Source organism: Setaria viridis, chromosome 4, assembly GCF_005286985.2.
Source record: "Setaria viridis chromosome 4, Setaria_viridis_v4.0, whole genome shotgun sequence".
NCBI lineage: Eukaryota > Viridiplantae > Streptophyta > Magnoliopsida > Poales > Poaceae > Setaria > Setaria viridis.
Window position 1 is genome coordinate 33,517,397 of NC_048266.2, and position 22,151 is coordinate 33,539,547.

The window sequence follows — 22,151 nt, forward strand, 5'->3', positions numbered from 1 at the left end:
AGCGCCAGAGCCGATGCCAGAGAACAAGTCGCGGGGAACGGCAGCAGGTGACGTCCGTCTGGTCGCGTGTTCTTTTGCTACTGGGCCAGTGTGCTTTGATGATGAATTATCCCGGCGGCATGCGCTCGAGAAAGCCGTCGTGTATTCTGCATTGGCCCGGCCCAGAAATGGACGCCACACCAGAAATGCAGTGTCAACCGGTTGATTTTCCAAGGTTGACACGTCACCAACTGAAACTACTGAACAAAAACTGGACAACTCCCAACAAAACTCTGAAACAACAATGACTGTAAACTGAATTGTTCAGCACAGCTGCTTAAGTAATTACTCCCTATTTTTGTGTGATAAAAGTCAGGCCCCACTTGTCAAAAGGTCACACGCATAGTAGCATCAAATACAGGCTAATTGACAGAAAGATGATGGAAAAGGCAACCGAGACACATAACTACCAAAAATTGTCAGATATCAAATTAAGAACATGTAGGAATTACCTTGCGTAGCTGACATGAGGTACTCACACTTCCCTGTCTACAAACATGAGATTATGAACTGAATACTAATGAAATTGAATAAATAGAAAGATGAAACCACACAACTACAAACATAAAAATAAAAACTGAATACCTAACAGAATGACCGTTATAGTCAGTTTACTGAATAATTAATTAACTGACAACCATCACTAAGCCACAGCCTTACAAAAATGAAACTGTAAACTCAGGACTTACCATAAAGAGTGTTGTTGTCAGTAAGCTGAATAAAATAGAAGGATGAGATCCAATGATTAATCAAGAACACTGAATAATGATAATAATAAATAAGTAAACCGGTCATATGTTCAAAAAGTAAGTGCATAAACCTGAATCTATTGGAAGTTTAGAACTGAATAATACATTCAGTGAATATGACTTGGAAAATATATAGCGAGTACATAGAGTACATTAAGTAGGATAGTGGACTGAATATATTTATACTGAATAAAAACACTAATTTCGAAAAGGACAGCCCGGGCATCCAACAACTCTGCTGCATGTGTAGACAACCGTAATGAAGCTCATAAAACACCGTCAAAGCTTGAGCAACACAAAATACATTTGAAAAACCAATCAGATTGTGAATGCATAAGGTAACAATGACCAAAGTTGGATTTTGTGTCTCACAACATGAACTACAATATAATCAAACCATCCAGGAGAAACAAGTAATGCATGATATCAACTAGACAAGCAAACCTCCCTATCATTCGTTAAATTGCCACCAGCACAACCAAAGGTTTGACGTGAACAAGGCCATGGCCTCTAATTCTCCCAACAGCATCAATTTCAAGGGAAATAAAATGAAAAAAGAATGAAATAAGCATATAGATGCAGCATGAAATTTTCTGGTTTGCAGATCATCATCCAGCAGAACCCACACGAATCTTGGCACTATCGCAGCCACAGAAAAGTGGTTGAAAGTAGAGAACAAAATCAACCGAGTGTTATTTAGAAATTTCATATCGAAAATGCGAGCAACGCAATTCCACAACACTCCAGCGAAACCTTCTCTAAATGAGATAAATATTCAATCCAGAAGATATAGCTTTTCTATCTTGGTGTACGGTTTCATGAGGTACATGGTGCTCCCATGGAAGCAGCAAGGCAGTAAACCATAAACAAACTATCCCAACTGTTCTCTCCTACAAGCAGCTTGGACCAAAATTTTTGGAACAACCTTAGTCTTAGATCGCCATGGGCTGCTCCAAAGCAAGGTTCTGCAGCAACCCAAAGGTCCCAGTCCCCACCTTCGCAGGCTTCCCGAGGCAGATGCTGGCCGAGGGGCACTCCAGCGAGTCTGACTCCCCATGTGTGGCCGCATCCACGATGAACTTGGTCGCCGTCTCGAATGTCATCTTGCCAAATGGTGATGTGCTGAACTGGCCCATCCCCAGCCTGTTCATGGGGCGGTAACCGCCGTCGAATGTCATGAAATCGGCGATCATGCTCAGGTGCCTCGGGTCCACTTTGATGCCATAGACGCCAAACACATGGTTCACTTCCTCGATGATGGTGGCCCGCGCGGCCTCCACCCCATACGTCTTCAGCATCGCGTGGATGTCGTTCGTCGTGATCTTGTTGATGCTGATGTATTTCCTGAGGTTCCAGAATACTTCAAAGTTCACCCCTGACGTTTTTAGAACAGCAGAGCTACCTTTCTCTTTTTTTTCCTCAACTTCACATTTGTCAATGTTCTTGCAGGCCCTTACAAAAATAGACCTAGCTGTCTTCTGGGCAATCTGAACAAGGAAATTAAAGCATCCATTAACAATCGTTCACCCGATATATAATGATTATGTAATGCAGACTGGACTTCTCAAAATGGTCCAAACAAAATGGGAAAGATCTACAAGAACATTAAGTGCTAAAAGGTTATATGGTGAGAGTTGCAGCCAGTCACCTAGAACAAAACACAAAATAATAATAAATAAAAATAAACTTAAAAACCAATGAATAAACAAATACAGCATGCTTCAGGTAATGCTGGACCAATGAACGTTAACAGATTACTCAACAGGTAACAGCTGCTTGAAGGTGATATAGTAGTGACAATCAAAATTATGTTGCACAAACTTAATGTAATATAACAAAGACATGAGCATGACAGAGCAGCCTAAAATGATTGATTACACAAGGACAGGAAAGAGGAACACATCATGCCAACAGGGGTAATATATTGATGCAAAACATTTGAGCAAGGCAGAGAGTCCAGTTGATTGCCTTATATTATAACAAGGGTTCTTTTACTTCGGTGGAATCAAAACGTGGCATTAGTACAAGCATAATTTTTTTTAAAAGTTTTCAAAACGTAGGCAATCTGGTAAAAGAAATATCTTGACTTTCATTGTGACTAATCTCAGAGAAAATTGAAGTATAAAGTTTTCATGATTGAAGAAGTTACCTGAGCTAGTAAAATGTGAGGTTCATCACAAAAGGCATAGTGAATCTCAAAATCTAAATCTTTTGACTCAACATGGACAGTCCTTTTTAACTTTTTCTTACGTTTGTAAGTCATTTGATCCTGTTTACGCTCATCTGATTTTCCCTCAGTATGAGTTCTCTCTTGGAGCTTAGCTGTCTCATGCTTATCTTTTGATTTTTTCACCTTTTTAGCAGAATATGACATGTCATCCACTGAAGTCATGTCAGACTTCGAGGTTTTGTGTTCCTCGTCAGCCTCTTGCAAATCATCACCTGACTCAGCTGGATCCTCCTCACTCTGATGTTTAACTTTGGTCTCTTCCTCAGATTCACTATCCATTCCCTCTTCATTTTCAGTATCATCATCATACTCCATCTCATCTCTCTCTTGCCGTTTCCTCTTTTCTGCATCAGTTCCCAAGTCATCATCATTATCATTTTCATCATCACCATCACTCATACCAGTCTCTTCTCCATCACCATGTCTACTTTCAGATTCTTCACCGCCATCTGATAATGAGCCCTCTGCATCATTTACCTTAACAGCACGAATTTCATTAATTTTGTGCAGCAGATCTAGATGCTTTTCAATTGCATGTTCCATCGCATCAACAAAAACTGTTCTCAAGGTTGTCTGACACTCATCTACAGTAAGATCTGACTGAGGAGGGTAATGCTTTTGTGGGTAGAGTTTCATTTGTAACTTGTACAGGGTCGAAACGTGCCCATTAGTATTGTAAAAAGGAACTGTGCATACTTCAATTTTCTCCACTATATCAGCTACACGAACCCTCCTAAGTTTTGCAGCCACCCGCCTAGCATCGTCCCTGGACATTCACAGAAAGAACGAATGAATGTCCACATCTTGCAAATTTGGTGCACAGGAAGTTGAGTACATTTTGGTGGAGTATATCATATTTGACAGGATATTAGGAATTCAAAAACAAGTTATGAGAGAGCAGAAACCAAACTTGGAGTGTTAATTATCCTGAAAGTAAGCAAAAACAAAGCTCACCTAGTCCACTTTTCAAGCAGAGGGCAAACCATAATAGGTGTACTAATATTAGCTGATGCAGTCATCAGTATTTCTTTTAACCGAGGTATGCCAAGCGTTACATTCATCTCACCCCTTCCAGCAAGATGAAAAGTGTTGAGCCTGCAATGCATTGTAAACAATATTTGAGTCGTTTTATCACAACTAAAATAGAACATAGTTAAATCAGTGCAACATCACCAAAAAGTGAGAAAAAGCTTCAGTCAGCACACAAATTCCACCCTTACCCAATACAAGCACCCACAAAAGATGTAGCATATGCATAGACTGGGGAAATGAATATATGGAATGTCAAAAGATATAATAATTTTAGAGATCTTACGTCATCTGTGTTGAAGGTTCTCCTATTGACTGAGCAGCAACCACACCAACAGCCTCGCCAGGATCTACAAGACTATATAGGTATTTGACTTTCAGTAACTTCATTAGTCCCTTCTTCTTAATGTCACACATTAGTCCCTTCTTAATGTCACTGCTTTTCTTTTCCTTTAAGAGCTTAAGGAACTCTTTTGCTTCAACAACCAACTTCTTAGGCAGTGTAGTAATGTAGCCATTAGGTTTTGATAACAGCTGATTCTGCTTATGGCCTTTTATCTTGTCAAGGACAACTTTCTTGTTCTGTAATTTGGATCAAATATAGCACAACATTAGAAAAAACACCAAACAAACCATAGAGAGACATACTTCAAATTCAAGGTGGCTTTAGTTTATAGCTGAGTATTGAATGTCTTACATCAGCAAGTTCTTTGAACTTGTTGAGAAAGCTAGTTTTCAGCACATCGACTCCATCTTCTCCATAGCAGAACTGTACAATTGATCCATCAACATCCCGTACAGTGTGATCGTAAGAGACTTTCAGCGATTCCAGACATTTGATAAGACAACGCTGAAGGTATCCACTACGGGATGTTTTGACTGCTGTGTCACACAACCTGCAAAAAACGCACAAAATTTAAACATCGTAAATCTAAAGCATGTGGCAGAAACATCCAGAATTTCACATATCTTGTTCTATTATCATGTACCAACTTTAATAATGGTGATCATTTTTTTTCAAAAAAATGTAAATTTCCTTTTGTGAACATCAGAATTCAGAATAAGTCAAATATACTCGCCACAACATGCAAGTGGAGGTCATAATTCATAAATAATGCATATGGCTTGTATTTTTTATAGGACCAACCTACCTCAAATAACAAATCAACCATCAACTCCATACATAAAAAAAAATGTAGACAACAAATTCCTATTCATTCAGTTTAGCCTATGAAGATGCATGAACCATGGATACAGATCCTAGTCATAACTTGAAATGTCTCTCTCCGAACAGTGTTGTATTGTGTTTACAAAAGATGCAAGATCGTTATGCATGCCAACATCAACACAGAAATGTTGTTCAATAGTAAGAGGGATTGATGATTACCAATAGGCACACAAAGAAACCACTGCATGGGCTAATGCACATATTCCAAGCATCATACAAATACCAACTAACACTTTTACCTAAAGGTCAAGGTGCTGAGAAAATACAACAGTACATGCCTATATGTCTGCTGAATTGTATTTACAAGTGGATCACAAAAACCTTGCCATTGAGGTTGGATAATGTAGCCGAAAAACTAATATTAAAATCCCTTCATGAAGGGCAGGAATATAATGAACGGAATCATGGCTCTCCATGAGATCTTGCATGAAACTAAGAAGAGACAAGAAGTGGGGATTATTCTTAAGCTAGATTTCGAGAAAGCCTGCGATAAAGTAAATCGGGACTTCCTTTTCAACTGTCTGAAAATCAGAGGCTTTAACAACACTTGGTGTGGTTGGATAAGGAAAGTGGTGACTGGGGGGGCAGTGAGTGTCAAGTTAAATGAAAAAACTGAACCTTACTTTGTGAGCCACAAAGGGATCAGGCTGGGGGCCCATCCTTTTCAATTTCGCTGTTGACTGTCTAGCTAGAATGGTTAGGCAAGCCCAAACCACTGGATGTGATCACTGGTCTGGCAAGCATCTGATCCCCAGAGGCATTGCTTTGCTTAAATATGCTGACAAAACCATCATGTGTCTCAAGGATGACATGGATGGTGCCAGAAATGTGAAGCTCTTGCTATACTTGTACGAGCTAATGTCTGGACTCTTGACTTAAAATAAACTTGATAAAAATAAAGGAACTCTGATTCACAGACAAACAAAATGTAACTTGTATTCTAAAATATTCAATTGCCAAGTTGGCAGCTTCCTCATTGAATACCTGGGAGTTCATGTAAGCCCCAGAAGATTACATGTAAGGGACTGGCTTCCATTACAAGAGAAAAATGGGAAGAAATTGGCCATTTGGAAAGAGGGGACAATGTCAATAGAAGGGAGAAAAACCCTTATCAACTCTAGTCTCTCTAGTGCTTTTATCTATCATGTCAATGTATCTCCTCCCTAAGACTGTTACTGCTACTTTAGGCAAGCAGAAAAGAACCTTTTTTTTGTGGCAAGTGGTAGGCGAAAGAAAAAAAAATACCACTTAGTCAAGTGGAAAAGCTTATGCAAAAGCAAGAAAAAAGGAGGCCTAGGGATATATCAGGAAAATGAATATCAGTCTCTGAGTTAAATGGTGGTGGAAACTGGAAACTGAAGAAGGCCTATGGCAGGACATTATCAAAGAAAAATACTTGAGAGGCAAACGTGTTTAAAACTTTTGAAGTCATGCATTTGAGAACCGTAACAAAGCATGGGCTATGGCTATGGCTAGTGCAAACTAAAGGCTAGCCTGGAATTAAATGGATTCAGGCAAACGTGTCCAAACTCCAAAAACCAAACTGAAGGAGGGTATTGGCAGTTATGTGGACCGAAAACCGAGAAGCAAGTTTTCAAGCATTTTGGCATCACATGGGTGGGTACCAATTGTGTGGAAAACGTAGATATAGTATGTGCTCCGCCAGCGTACCAAAAGCCAAACAGCCTTATTGTGCTCCGCCAGCGTACCAATTGCCTAAAGTATTTTTGTTACCACAAGGGTGGGTACTGGTTCAGTGGGAGCTAAAGATGATGAATGTTTAATAAATCAACAGTGTGGTTGGAAATGAAGACATGGCAGCAGCCGTACCTTCCTTCTTTTTTTGGCTACCAGAGGTTTCTCGTATCCTGCATCCAACAGGATCTGGCAAATCTATTTTAATTAACCTAGCGCAAGGACAGTACAGATGCAAATTATGGTTATTGTGTATCAGAAAAGAGTTAAGAAAAAATACCCTTCTCTGCCTGCCATGCAATGAAAGTAATATTCTTGAGGGCGCAGACCAGTTAAAAATCGATCACTAATGAAACCACCAGCCCTTGAAGAAGTATCCCATGGCAGAAAGCACGGTAAAGTCTTCCCAGAAACCATCCGCGGAACACGTTTTCCTTCTAACTCTTGCTGCCCTAGCAATGATGATATTTGATACATGTTGACCTATCAAGACAGATAAAACGATTCCACATTAGATTTAGTCTGCTTTCTAGGTAAATTAATAAAATAGTGCATTGAGTTCTGACTGAAGAAAAGCTTACATCGCCACCTTTAGCTCCAGTTGCAGTCATAAGAGTGAGACAATTTCCAGGAAAAGGCTTTTGTAGACCATAAGGGAATACATTTTTATTGACATCAGATGTTATATTGCTGAGAGCATTACTAATTTCTCTGTCCATGTTAACTGTGGCAGATTCCCCATCCCTTCTTATAACTTTTTCCACCTCCATTTGCAATTCTACCAGATCAAAGAATTAGCAAATAAACAATCAACATGAAGGTACAGAGTGCAAACAGAAAGGTCAACAAATAATAAAGCAACTATTTTATTGCATGCAAATGCCTCATATTATGGGTTCCACAAACCTTCACCATCCTTTCCAGTTTTTATAAATGTCCTGTGGGCTTTTTCACTGTACTTGTCACTTTCACTGATAATTGACCTTCTCGCTTCATCGGCTTTTTGGCATAGTAGCAGGTCATCCACCCCACAAGTAAAACCATGAAACTGAAAGAAGAAATTATAATGTCTTCATCAATTACAATATCAAAACCAATAATAACTTCTGTACTTGAATGAAAAATTAGCATCAGTCATAGGCCCAGAGCAAAAAGGAACCATATGTGCTAAACCACAAAACTCCTTAGATAAAGGATGATACAAGTATGATAAAATTTCGATCATCTTATCTGATATTGAAGTGCTGTATCAGCAGAGATGCATTCAAACTCAAAACAAGATTTGCATCACAATATCATCCTCAACAGTGAGACCAAGAGATTATGGCAATGTTGGTCACAAATATGTGGATATTATTTTCCTACAAGATCCAATGGAGATCTGGTGCCAAAAAATTTCAACAGATCCGATAACAGTAGTCTCTGAAGGACTTTCTAATTCCATCTGATTATATCGTGATTAAAATACCTTCTGGTTGCATCCATATTAAATATCATATACCAGCAGATAAAATAAAGAAATGAAAACAATATTTTAGGACAGACCAGAGTTATCAGTATGGGAGCAGCTATCTACATAGCCTACATACATATTCACAAGTGCAGGAGCTGGTATTACATGATATGAGAAAAAAGGATGGAAGGACTAAGCAAAATCAGAAAACTATGTTACTCAAATAACTAGTATGCACTGATTGGTCAACACAAAATAAGTCAATTAAAGTTATTGTTTCAGACAAGTAAAATTCCCATATGTACCATATTCAGATACTGGATGTGTATCACTGCAAAGCTCAACTTTATGTGCTGCCCTATGACTCTGCTCTAATGGTTCAATGAGTGTAGCTTAACAGAATCAACCAGATTGTTAGTGAGTCTATCCAGTTAAAAGCGGTCTGAACGGTCTGAACTCTGAACCACTCATCCCACATCTTCTCTTTTTCTTCCTGCATGCCCCCATGGCCCAATGCTGCGATACTAGATCAACATGTTTTGCACTGAACAAAATAAATTCAACATTCCCAAGGCAATTTGGGTCTATTTCAATTGTTTGCTGCAAGCTGATCTTTGTTATTTAAAAAGACTAAAGAAGGAAAAATCAGCACCTCTAACTATGTCCTATGGCCAAGCATTCAAAGCACAGTAAGCTTGGGCACATACATTCAATAAATATCTTAGTTGCCCAAAGACATTCAATAAAGAGTATATAAGAGATATATAGTTTACTCCTAGTGAATTTCCATGATATAAATGTTTTACTTGTGTTAGACATTTAGGCAAGAGTAGTAGAGCACACTTAGAGCTACAGATGTTACTGGTGAATCACCCATAATTAAAAAAACGGTAGCGCTATTTTATGTTTACCTGCAAGAACAGCGTAAACAAGCGGCTGAATGTCGAGAGCAGTATTCCAGCTGTATCTGCACCATAGAGTTCATGAACAGTATGAACTATCCCATATTGCCCGAACTGGGCCTTATCTATCATGCCCTTTATGAGCTCATTGTTTTTAATATATAAAACCAGTTCAGAAATAGCTATTTTTCTTTCGCTTTCGCTTTCCTTTCTTTTCTTTTCTTGTTTTTCTTTGTCTTCTTTTTCTTCTTCAGCACCATTATCTTCTTCTTCTTCTTCTTCTTCTTCTTCTTCTCCTTCATCATCATCTTCTACTAATTCTACTTCTTCTTCTTCTTCTTCTTCTTTTTCTACTAATTCTACTTCTTCTTCATCTTCATCTTTTTTTTCTTGAGCGTGAGGATCTTTATCTTTTTTTTCTTGAGCGGAAGGATCTTTATCTTTTTTTTCTTGAGTGGGAGGATCTTTATCCTTAGAAACTTCGAATTTTTTAGGGGTTAGATGTTCTTCTGATATTTTTCCCTTCTGCTCCACAGTAAATGGACTACGACCTTTTGTCAAATGATTCAAGATGGTTGTTATAACCTGTAAACAAAGAAGTTACATAGAGGCTTTCAAGAAATTCCCAAGATTAAATAACAATATCAGCAGCAGAAATTTGTTGCCAGAACTCAGAAACATCTAACCTGTTTTCCTGTCCATAAGGGCTTTGGCTTCAAAATAGCGGGAAGGACAAATCCTAATGCATCATCATCCTTAATAGCAGACACCTTTATACCAGGTTGACGAGGGCCCCAATTCGAGGGCACACAAGACCCATAGACAAGCTGACTATATTCTTCACGGCTTAGAAGGGTGTCCTGTTTTGTCAGTAGTACAGCACCAACAATGTGGTCCTACAAAATTAAAAACAAAACAAAGTTTAACATTTAACAATAACTATTTGTTAGTTACAGCAAAAAGAAAGAAAACATGATTGTAAGGTCTAATAGGGAGAATTAGTTTACTAATGAGGACAGGTGCAGTTGACATTAAACAGCTGGATGAGCACATTAAATGTATATTTGGTTATGATAGTGCACAAAAGAATCAAAGATATCACGATTGTATATGCATATTATACCTGTATTAGACCTCTGACAGCATCACCACTCCTAGGACCAATGTATTGCTTGTTTGCATCAACAATGTTCATAGCCTCAGCACGAGATATTTCATCTTGTGGAAAGTGTACATTCATCTCATCTCCATCAAAATCAGCATTGTATGTGCTAAAAAGAAACAATAGACATCTGTTCACAAGATGTAGGCAAAAGGACAGCGCATCATCATGGAATAAAAAAACAATATCCAAATACCTGCAATTGGCATAGTGCATTCGTATCGTCTTTTCTCCAGGCAACACTCGAACAAAATGAGCCATCATGCTGGGCTTGTGAAGAGTAGGCTTTAAATCACATGCAAGAAATCAGAGATTAGGGAAATACGTTATCCATGAACTGGAAGAGCAACATCATGGCTGATTGATAAATTGAGTAATAGCCCTATCACACACTATTGCCAATGTGTTGTACAGAATCATAAGCACTACAGTTAGGGGTAGAATTGTGAGTGGTTGCAAAATCAAGCCTTCAGTTGCTTTCCAAAGTGCGCTTTGAAACTTTCAGGAGAGCAGGCAAGAACTTTGAATTTGCGTTTAATCCAATCTAATTATTTTATGTCACCTCTGCACCCTTATATTTGTCCTTTTATAGAACAACAAAGAACTATGCACCACTTTTGAGCAGATTTTGCCCCTGTTAATCATTCATCCATTTCTATAACGCTGCTACGAATGAGTAATGAGGGTATTTGGATGCCTGAGCTGCGCATAAATAACATAACAACATGTAACCGCAAACAAAAACCGCTTTGCTGAAATGGTGTCTCAATGGGACTGGAGGAAAAAAAATTCAGATATTACTGCTGGAGAATATGGAACTGCAAGAACAAATACCTGCCTATTCACAAGTACAATGTCACCATCTTGAAGATGTCGATATACAACCTTGCTTTCAAATTCACAATTAGGGTCTTTCCCAGGCTGAGAAATTGATCCTCTTGATGCAGGTAGCATCTTAGCAATGGCACGGCGTTTGGCAGGGGCCGCCTGTAACTTATAAATGTTACTGTTGTCCCTGTAATGTGTTGCACCTGGGTGAATATCCGCACCGTTCCTTACAGCTTCTTGGAGTTTTTTGGCGTTCCAGGGTGTTACTTTCTGCAGAGAAAAAGATACACAATGTCAAAAATCAAGAAAAGTCCTCCAAATTAACGATTCAAAGATAACAAGTTCCTGGAAAGAGCGGCGAAACTTTAGCTATTAGTAGAAGAATATTTGAAAGTAGAAAGGAAGATTATTCTGATGTACAACAGTTTATGCATCTGTTTTCTTAGCCGTGGCGTCTTGAAGAAAAATGGAAGTTTGTCATCCTAAATAAAATAAGAAATCACTACACAAGCTATCAAAAGCACAGTGAAAGATCAAGTTCACATGTCTATCTGTACAAGTACGCTTGGTTGAAGAAATCATCACAGTTATGACTTGCATAAAGGAACCAACTAGTCTTGAGTACATCCCTCTCCCCCCACTAACCCCCAACCCCCTCAAATGGTGTTTGTATTGTGGGAGTGGGATAGGATATATTCGGATTCTATTGTCTATCAGCCCTCCAATCTTCCCTACAACTCATACATATCCCACCCTTTGATGTTCTACCCCAATCCAGATGACACATCAATGCACTGCTGGGAACCATTGCAGGATCATACTGCTTTGTGTGCTGCACAGCACTGAAGGATACAGCCCGTATGCTATTATATTAAAGCATCATCTAGTGCCTAGTTGGTTCATTGATGAACAATTCATTGAGAATATGAAGAAGTAATGGTCCCAGCAAAATGAAAGAATTGTCAAAAAACTATCAATAAATCCAGGTTCTTGGAAATTGCTCAAACCAAAGGTAAATTAAAGGGTCATGACTCTGAAACGTGAGAAGCAAAGAAAAAATGAATATATGGCCGTCACTCTTTGACAGAGAAAGCCTTCATGATGTCAGAGTATAGGGACGTATCACAATCTTGCTTTTAGAGTACGTCATAATATCATACTTATCCAAGAGTTTGGATCACAATCTGGGATGCTACAATTTTGTTTATAATTTCAGTTGCAATTGCAATACTAAGATACTGATTGGCTGGCTTTTATTTTAAATTTGCTTGTGTCTCAACCTCAAACTAGCATGCATTAAGGGGCTAGAAACCTTATGAATCGTTTATTTGCATCCATAGAGAAAGGTCATGCTCTTTGACGCTGGTTGAACCCTTTTCCAGCTAATGTCCAACAGCTGGACTCGTCACATCGATGGTAGTCTGAACAGATCAGATGTTCAAGATCAGCCAGGGCTAATTTTTTTCGAAGTTCTGCACACAACTCTGTACAGAACAGCCAGATAGCATGTCCAGTCTGTCAGCTACTACCTGAATGGGTGAATAAAAAGAACCAGTATTGGTGTTTACCAGGTGCATAAAAATTCTGAAGGTTTGGATTGGCTGAATATTTGTGTAACAGCTACTTCCTGAGCATTTAGTGCACGGCACAAGCACGAGGTAGGCCATTATGCTAATGAACAGGCTGTCTAGACTTATAGACCAAGTCCCAGCTGCGCGGACTGCATCCGCATCAGAGTGCACAACAGTCTCACTATTGGGCTAAAAACTACTTTCGGCTCTGCATAAAAACCGTTACACGAAAATTTGAAACACAAGATAAGAGTAATTAGGTTTCTTGTTAGTTAGGTTTATCTCCTTGCAGATATAATCAATGTCTCAGAGATTAATTCATTAGATCAAGAGAATAAATAGGAGTTCAAGCCAAGTCGTTAAAAAAGGGATCATAAGGGTCAAGGTGAGTTGTCGTTAAAAAAGAGTATCACAGGAGTCAAGACAAATCAGAGCACAAACATAAACAAAGAAGTTCCAAATTGAATAATTGACAGCTGTAGGTCGATGCATGGAGCACATACCTCAGGATACGTCAACCGTGTTGCAAAAACAGGAGGAATGCCAATTTCATTAACAGCCAAGTACGGATCTGGAGATATAACAGATCGGCATGCATAATTAACCCTCTTCCCCATCATTTTCTGTCGAAGAATTCCTTCTTTCTTTTCCAATAATTGTCGTATACCATGAGCATTCTTCTCGCTTTTCACTGTTGTCAACAAAAACATTTAGCCATCAAACCTTTACAGTGGGGGTAGACAAGAACTCAAGATAAATAGCTTGTAGTGCATAGAGCAAAGACAATGAGTAGAGGTAATATTATACCAAACCTAACACTTCCCAAGAACAACTGCATCTTAAACGAAAACATAAATTTATTTTCAAGCAGTTCTCAAATACCCTGAAGCTGAGGACTGGGGTGTCCATTGGCAAATAACATCAAGAACCATCCACTTCCACACAAAATTGAGAATAAAAGTCTAGGACTGAAGCAATTCTTCCATACTATCACAAACAGTCATGCAAGACCAATCTACAGTAACAGGAAAAAAATAGCAGATGTTTATGAGCCAGCATATGTGGCACTGTTTCAGCAGGATTTTATTCTGTAAGATGACTATGCTAGCCACCAAGGTTAGAAAGAGAAAAGACACATGGAGTTTACTTGTTCTTTAGTGCTTACTGGGTACTAAAGGAATAGGCACCAGTCCAAATCATTAAGAAAAGAATACATCCTTACCGATGCCTTTGCTACTATCATACAACACATTTACACTTCGTTGTAGATCCATCCATCTTCTAAGAACATCCATATGATTAGAACTGGCGCTATTATGCTGTAGTGCAAGATTGGCTTCTTGCACTTTACTTAGCAGAACATTTTGTGGATGTTCCATAATCTAGAACAACAAACAGCTAAAGTTGTCAATTCGGAACAAAAATCAGTCAGTTAAATAACTAAGATACTTACTCCAAGACTAGAGCTAGTTGATGGACGGAATCTATTTGGTGCCACAAGGAGACTATTCAAGAAAAACATCTCATAGCCCTTTCTCTTTTCTGATACACTTAGCGTATCCTGCTGGAAGTCACAAAGTAACATGCAGAACCTGGCTTCATTTTTCCACAAACCCTTGAGAATAGATTCAACCTGAAGCAGTTGAGTAAGAAAACGCTTAGCGATCTGCTTCCAAATCTTCATTTCCCTTTTAAACTGAAGAAACAACAAAACATACCTCTGTAGGCAATAGATGCTTCTTTCCTGATGATGCCACGAATTCTTTAATTGTGTCATCAGAAAGGTGTCTAACTTCATTGATTGATCCTTTGGACTGAGGTGAAGTACGTTCTTCGTCAAAACCAGAAACCCCAGTTTCCCCTGAGCTGTGAGCACCGCCATCTCCCTTCAGTTTAAAATCGGCAATTGCATTTGCTCTTACAGCAGAAGCACTTGTGTCCTACAAATCAGAAGGTGCAATCACATGTAATGAAGAATTAAGATGCAGAAAATGCTATCCCATTAAGAATTTCAACTGAAAATATGACATCAAGGTTAAAATCAACCATACCCAACACGAAATAGATATTGTTAACAAAGTCCTCTCTCTCCATGGATATTGTTGAGAGGATTTGGGGGATTTCATGTGAGTACTTGCCACAGAAAAACTATGCAAATATGCCCCCCTAAGTGTGTGGTTGACATCAAGGGCCTGGACCACATGCCAGTGAGGTATTAGTGGTGTATGGACAACATACGAAGTAATGGGGTGGCATCTAATGTTTGCGAGAAGGGCTTACACAAATACTTATGATGAAAAATCTACGACTTATAGTCATGTGGTCTCCCTGGGCTTCTTGATTGAAATTGTTCAGAGAGTGAGAATGCCGCCTTAGTCTAGTGCTTCAAAGAAACTGAGGACTTGTGGGCCTGTGGCTATGGACGCATTCTTAAATCTTCAGTAATTTTACCAAGTCGGAGGAAAGAAGGGGGATAGCCCTCCCTGCTAATGTTCAAAAACTCTTGACATTTTTTTGTTATACTGGTTCCAAAAGTAACCCTTGATATAATAGATGTAATTTGCAAAGGTTAAGTAGGTGAGAGGAATAGATAATGATACACCTAGAATACAGAGATAGGTTGTGTAATTGCTAAGGAATTAACACAGACAGCATTGGCATTTACTGTTGCATAAAAGGTGGTCAAACGAAACAGCTTTAGAAAGACTGGAAGAATAGTCTAAGTTTCATAAACGTCAGGTAACTGATCCTTATATTCCCAAATTTAATCAGAAACATGGAAATTGTATCAAAGAAAATTAAATATCTAATTTCGGAATACGTTTACAGAAATTAAACTAGAACTAAGCATTAACCAAAAACTGCTAAAATTATATATACCTTGACCAGCCAGCCAAATATAGGGCTTGAGAATGTTGGGCTCTTCATGTCACATTTTGCACACTTCTTCTGTCTCTTTTTCATTATCTTGGAAAAAATAGACAGAACCTCTTTCAATTGGACCGATGTCCAGGTTTTCTTGTCCTTCTCAGGAGATGGCTTATCACATGAAGTGGCTTCAGTAATGTCTTCATCTTCCTCTGAAGGAGATGCTCTTTTACCTGAGTCTTCCAAATTTTTAGCACGGGCAACATCACCCTTTACTAACAATTCAAGTTCATTCACATATCTGTCAACCTAATAAAGTGAAATCACCATAAGATCACATAGTGGCATGCAAAACCTTAGTTCTTAATGAGACAAACATGGACTCACCTGTTCCTTGTTCAAGCGGAACTTGTGACAATGGAAGCATGTGACATGGAGAAGGTTTTTCAGACTTGTAAACAGCAAAGGATTGAACAATGGTTTTGCCAACTCAATATGACCGAAGTGACCAGGGCAGCGAACAGAATGCTGACCACAACTCTTGCAGCTGGCAATCAAATTTGGACATAGTCAGAAATTAGAAAAATGTTTTTTTTTGAAAAATCCAAGGGGAGCACACCCACAAGGTTTGCTTTAAATGTTTCCTTGGATCAACATAAATGATAGTATCACAACAGTATTCCATAACAGTATGTTCTCCCCACATACATACAAACATGCATACTCCCTCCGTTACACAAATTTGTCCAACCAGGCATCAACCAACCCATATGAAAAAAATGCAACAAGTCACAAAATATAAATAATTAATGAAATTTGTCTACACTTTGCCTATCCTATAAAAAGGTGTACATCAAACCACTTTACGGCACCAATTCTAAGGTAGCACAGTTTCCTTTACCAGGGGAAGTGGAGCGCACATCTGGCAGTGTTTGTCTTAACCAAATTTAATTATCTCATAATCTTGCAAGACAGCAACTACACATATCATACACATGTTACACGTTTTCTAAGATATTCAGGCAATGCCATATGCTTTACCGTTCCAAAAAAATATAGAAATTGGTATCAAAACACAAGAAAATGCATTGTCGTTTCCTTGTAAACTGATCCCTAGGACTCACTGTAATTAAGATGTCAAGTCTGGGAGCAAGATTTCAGAAGTTGGATAAGAAACTCACGTATCAGTATCATTGATTGGTCCCATTGCAGGGTCCAGTAATCCACCTGGCACAGGAAGATTTTTGGCATCAAGGCGCTCTGACTTGGTTATCTTTTTAACGCTGCTCCTCTTAATTTCATCATCACCGTAGAAGCTGAAATGGATTGAATCCACTTCCTCTGATGCTGCCTGCTCGAGAAGTAAATAATATAACATCAGCCGCTGAATTTTCAGGGAAGTACAAGCCCCATGAGTACAAGACACCATAGTGTGATATCCATAGTATATAAAAACTGAAACAAGTGATTTGCTTCTAACTTGAATAAGGAAAAAAACAGAATAAGAAGAAAAAAATAAGAAAAACTCCTCTGAAAATTGTTCAGCATTCAATATCCGGCAGCAGTAAGTGTTTTGGAATAATGCAATACCCTCTGTTTCAATAATAATGACATCAGCAATTAAAAACATTTTCCTTACAGAAAGTAAAGATCGAAGAAAGATTACAGCTTATAATAATAGTGCACAAACCTTTCAGATTACGGCTGAACCAATGTGGTACGAGGTCCAGAGGCTTATAATAAGGTGTCTATATTGCCTAGCCCGTTCATTTGGCAAAGTTTTTTTACTACCTACTCCTCACTAAATTTTGGAGCTAGTGAATCTAAATTATGAAGCTTCCTCAGCTTCTCCTAAAGCAATTAACAAGAACAGACTGGGAGACCAATAAGGTGGTTACCAAAGCGCAAGGCCCACCACACCAACATGCTAGTCCACTGATGTGATGAAACTAAACTGTTTCCCTAGCACAAACTGAGCCTCGGATGATGACAAGGACTTGCGAATCCAATTGATGATACTTAAAATCGCAAAATCGTAGCTACCTCTACGCTGCCGCGAGCTTAATCACTATAGTATTACGAAGAAACCAGCGCAAGAGTGGAAGAACCGGACACCAACCTCGATACCCCGCAGGTCGGCCATCCCAGACCCCGCGCGTGCGCCCTTCCTCCTCGCCGGATTCCCGAGGGCACGAGAAGGGCGAAGCTACGAGGGACGGCGGACGTCCGAGGCGGCACAGCGGCGAGCCGAGCGCCGGGATGGCAGCGGCCCGGGAGTACGGCGGTGTGACGCGGGGAGAGCGGCGGCGGCGCTTTCGAGTCAAGGCAGCGGCGTTTAGCGTTAAGGAGGGTGGTGGGCGGCGGAGGCGGCGGGCGCACGCAGGGACTCGCCGGAGGGATTTGGGCGGACAAGAGGGAGAGAGGGAGCGGGCGGAGAGCGGAGGGCGGCGCCGCCGCCGGGAGAGGGGAGAAAGGGTTTAGGGTTCTCAGGCGGCCAGGGTTTCGTACCGTCAAATTATTTGGGGTGGCGTTTGGGAAGTGAGAAATGCGGGATGGGACGGGGTAACGAGGGGTGGGGTAGATTTTTCCCCATGTTTGGGTAGTGGAATAGGGAAATAAATGGGGGATGGGATACGGAAACGTGGACACCTTTTCCCAGCCATCTAATCCCTAAGGGCTGATTTGGCAGCATAGGCATATTAACCCTGGGGTAAAATCCTCCTTTGGTATTTTCCTAGACAATCAAATCCCCCTCCCCTTCAGGGGAGATATCTTGTATGGGATAATTACCCTCAGTTGTTTGGCAAGCAAGCAAAATACTAGGGAAGGAAGAGTATTGTCACAAATAATTCATACCTGAGTGATTGACCTCACGAACAGAAGAGTGATGGATTCTATGTAAATCGATCAAAAATCTGTTTTACTCTATTGGAACCTGCGGCAGAGACGGAGGGTGGCGGCGGCGAAGATGGGTGGCGGTGGTGGCGGCGGGTGGCGGCGGTGACAGCGGAGACAGGGGGGCGGCAGAGACGGGGATGGGCACGGCGGCAACAAGGGATGACGCAGGGGGACGGGCGAGACGGGAAATGTTGCCCGATGTCTGTAGGCCGAGCGCTATTCTGCACGGAAAATTGGGCTCAGACGAGCCGAACTCCCCCGCCTAGCAGGCTTCCAAAGGCGCCGGTTAACTAGCCCATGGAAACTTTCCGTGTGGACTTCCTCTGCGGGAAAAAGGCCGGGAACCCGGTGGGGAAATGAGCTGCCAAAGGAGCCCTCAGGGAGAAATGGCACCAGCGGATGCAGAGTGGCCGTTGTATATGCTGGAGATGCCGCTCGCCGCACCCATTGACCCTTGGAGGTGCCACCCACGTGTCTCACGGGCACAGGGAGGCGCAGCTCGCACATGTGGGCTGCCGCTTACCATCCTCACCACTCGCGCTGGCCCTCGGAGGCTCGAGCCACGGCAGGATCGAAGCCGTCACCGCCACCGCGCATGGTGGCCGGAGCCTCGCCTAGCCTCGCATGCGTGGGGGTGTCGGCCATACATCCATGGACCCACCAAGAGGCTTGGACAGTCCTACATGCGGGGTTGTACACCAAGACATTTCAGACATGGAGACTATGATGCAGGATGACATGGTCTATGTGGTGGACAAGGACTAGTCGAGGATTAGGAAACTACTCGTAGCAATTAGAGTAGGACTCTCTAGTCGAATCTGACTAGTACTCTTGTACAACAACTGACCTGTAACCCTGCCCCCGGCAATATAAGGTGAGGTAGAGACCCCTCCAAACAATGATCAATCAATACAAACCAACCAACACACAGGACGTAGGGTATTACGCGACATAAGCAGCCCGAACATGTCTAAATTGTGTGTTTGAGTTCACCTTCGAGTTTCTGGTCTTCGGCGACCCCACGCACAAAACACTACCTCAAGTACCCCCTCGGTAGCTTGCCGAATCTAAACACCGATAGCTAGCGAGCTAGGTAGGGCTCTCGCCAAAGATCCACCGGCGAACTCGATGGCTCCAGTCATCATCAAGCCCACCGTCGCGTTCGAAGTGGGCGCAACGTTCGTCTTTGGCTCTTGGGTCTGCGTCGCAGATAGCACTGGAAACTTCCACCGCCACATCGCGCCGGCCCCAGAAGAGAAGCACTACGACATTAACCTCCATCGCCAAGTGTTGACGCCGGTTTTTGACACGTGTTAAGGTCGGCGTCAAGGAAAGAAAAGTGGCCGATGCGGATAAGCAAGAAGCTGTGGCTGGGGTAATCGCCCGATAGAGCTACAGTGTTTTAGCTTATTAGCCGAAGGAGTCGATGAAGACTGGCCGATTGGGAGCCAGTACAGTTTGGCCGATGTGGGCCTAAAATGGGCCAAGGCGGTGACCAGATGAAGACGAGGATTGGCCCATAGAAAAATTCAATAGTGCTCGACTCCGATGCGGGTTGTATCCGTGTGTAAATATTTGTTATTTTGAATTAGAGATAAAATCATAGTTGGTTAGGAACTCAGTTGTAGCAGGGTATAAATAGGTGCCTCGTAAGGCTTGTAAAACAACACAACAATCATCAACACAAATCTACTTTTTCACGTAACTTTACTTTCAAGTCGGTGGCTTCGCCAAATCCTTTTTCTTTTCATGAGTTTGTGCGAGTTGGCAGGGCTGCGTCAACACGACCTCCGGCTAATTTGTAAGTTCTGCGTATCGAGTAATATCTAAGCTTTAACTTCGGGCGTGTCGCTGTTGTTTCGTTTAGATTTATTCACCAGTTATCGATATTCAGGTTTTACCTGTTATTTTAGTTTTTATCAACAGTTATCTAGCTTGAGACACGAACTGTCGGCTATATCAATATCATACAGCCGATTAGATATGTTCCAAGTGTTGTCCTTGTAGCATTGTTTAGGTTACTCCAGTAGTTTCTTTTACAATTGCCACGTGATCATCGGCTGTTTCATAGCCGGTTATCTTTACATTAATTCGGCCGATTCGCTGATACGTCCTTCGAAATAGATCGGAACTTCAGCCGATTGAACCTTTGGAATTTAATACCTTTCCTCCCTTGTCAATCAACAGGTCAGATTGACTGGCACACCGTGCGAAACGCACCAGGGCGATAACCCGAATAGGAGCTAAGCAGATTCTCCCGGGTCGTGTGTCCGACGCAGGGGCCGGAGTCATCGTCCAATTTTTAGCGTCAACACACCTTTTGGCACGCCCGGTGGGACCGAAGCAAGATCCAACATGTCGAAGGCTACCGAAATCTCGAAAGACAACGTCATTGAAGTCACTGAGGCAGATCTCAAGGATGACCAGAAGGATGAACTGGCAAAAGCTATGGAAAACATCAAGAAGGCATGCTTGCAATTCTACAATCGTACCAGAAGCGGGGAACCCGTCAAAAAGACCGCTCTTCCAACTCCCCGCCAGATCACCATAGCCGAAGACTCGGGGAAGATGTCCGAGATGATCCAGCAGTCTGTTTACCAGGCCATGATTGATCAGTCCAAGGTGATGACTCACACCGTGTACAACGTCGTCATCAGCTCCAACTTGGATTCAATCGAGGACCTTGACTACTACTCGGACCCGGACAAGGAGATCCCCCTAAAAGGTCCACAGTAGGGCCTAGTAATCACATCTACTCCACAAGGCAGATTCGTCTACTGGCCTCGACAACCTTCCATACCAGGATGATGAGTCACGCCTTGTCACGTACCTCGACAACCTTCCATACCAGGAGGGAACACCTCTGTCTGATATCTACGAAGAAGACGGTCCTACGGAGATCAACACGTCAAGCTCGGCTAGTTTTTCCTAGAGCGGGAACTACTCGCCATTGTCACTCCTCAAAGAGCCAACGACGATGGAGCAGAACAACTAGAAAGGCATCCACGGCACGAATGTCACCTAGACGACGTGTTGGCGGATGAGCTCACCACCAATATCCAAAGAGAAGAGACGGAAAGTCAAAGGACACGCCGGTGAGCAAGAAATGCGTCACGAGTAGAGCATCGACGCCGCCTTGCAAACGACCTACCCATCATGAACCTGGATCATGCGTTCGAAGCAATTTCAACGTGTCAACATAACACTCCTCTCACCACTGTTGCCTCCATTGACCTTCTTACTCGGGCGATGGCGCAAGACAAGTACACCAGGCAACTGGCTCTGTTGGCGGAGTACACGTACGAACTACTCGATTGGGAGAATTCGATCAGCTCAGTCCGACGCACCTCCTCCCACCACAGCAGCAGCAGCAGGCATCCAAGTCACCTCGAAGCTGCTAGAAATGAGGTTCCTAGAATTGAGCAACCCAGGCCAAGTCAACATAGGGGAGAAGCTAGTCGGACGGGACCCTCAGGAGGGCCGCGACCACCGTGGACCC

The 22,151-nt window shown here is 41.6% G+C and overlaps 1 protein-coding gene across 1 annotated transcript; it reads right to left on the minus strand.

Annotated features, from left to right (window-relative positions):
• Window positions 1–1,519: 1,519 nt before the first annotated feature.
• Window positions 1,520–18,258, minus strand: LOC117853882 (DNA-directed RNA polymerase I subunit 1). Its single transcript, XM_034736162.2, has 21 exons — window positions 17,874–18,258; window positions 16,936–17,105; window positions 16,142–16,301; window positions 15,767–16,063; window positions 14,605–14,826; window positions 14,340–14,519; window positions 14,109–14,268; window positions 13,390–13,577; window positions 11,322–11,585; window positions 10,684–10,772; window positions 10,449–10,596; window positions 10,012–10,221; window positions 9,335–9,910; window positions 7,877–8,018; window positions 7,552–7,748; window positions 7,251–7,453; window positions 4,745–4,943; window positions 4,334–4,629; window positions 3,973–4,113; window positions 2,938–3,784; window positions 1,520–2,275 (listed from the first exon to the last, which is right to left on the minus strand). The coding sequence occupies exons 1-21, from the start codon at window positions 17,895–17,897 to the stop codon at window positions 1,721–1,723; spliced, it is 5,268 nt and encodes a 1,755-aa protein (XP_034592053.1). The 5' UTR covers window positions 17,898–18,258; the 3' UTR covers window positions 1,520–1,720.
• Window positions 18,259–22,151: the final 3,893 nt, after the last annotated feature.

What these genes read in the sequence shown, in the direction of transcription:
- LOC117853882 (XM_034736162.2), bottom strand. Translation starts at nt 17,897, where the DNA reads ATGGCCGACCTGCGGGGTATCGAG. An exon ending in CCAATCAATGATACTGATAC is followed by an intron (nt 16,302 to 16,935) that starts GTGAGTTTCTTA and finishes TTTGATTGCCAG; the next exon opens with CTGCAAGAGTTGTGGTCAGC. An exon ending in CCTTATGGACAGGAAAACAG is followed by an intron (nt 9,911 to 10,011) that starts GTTAGATGTTTC and finishes CTTTGTTTACAG; the next exon opens with GTTATAACAACCATCTTGAA.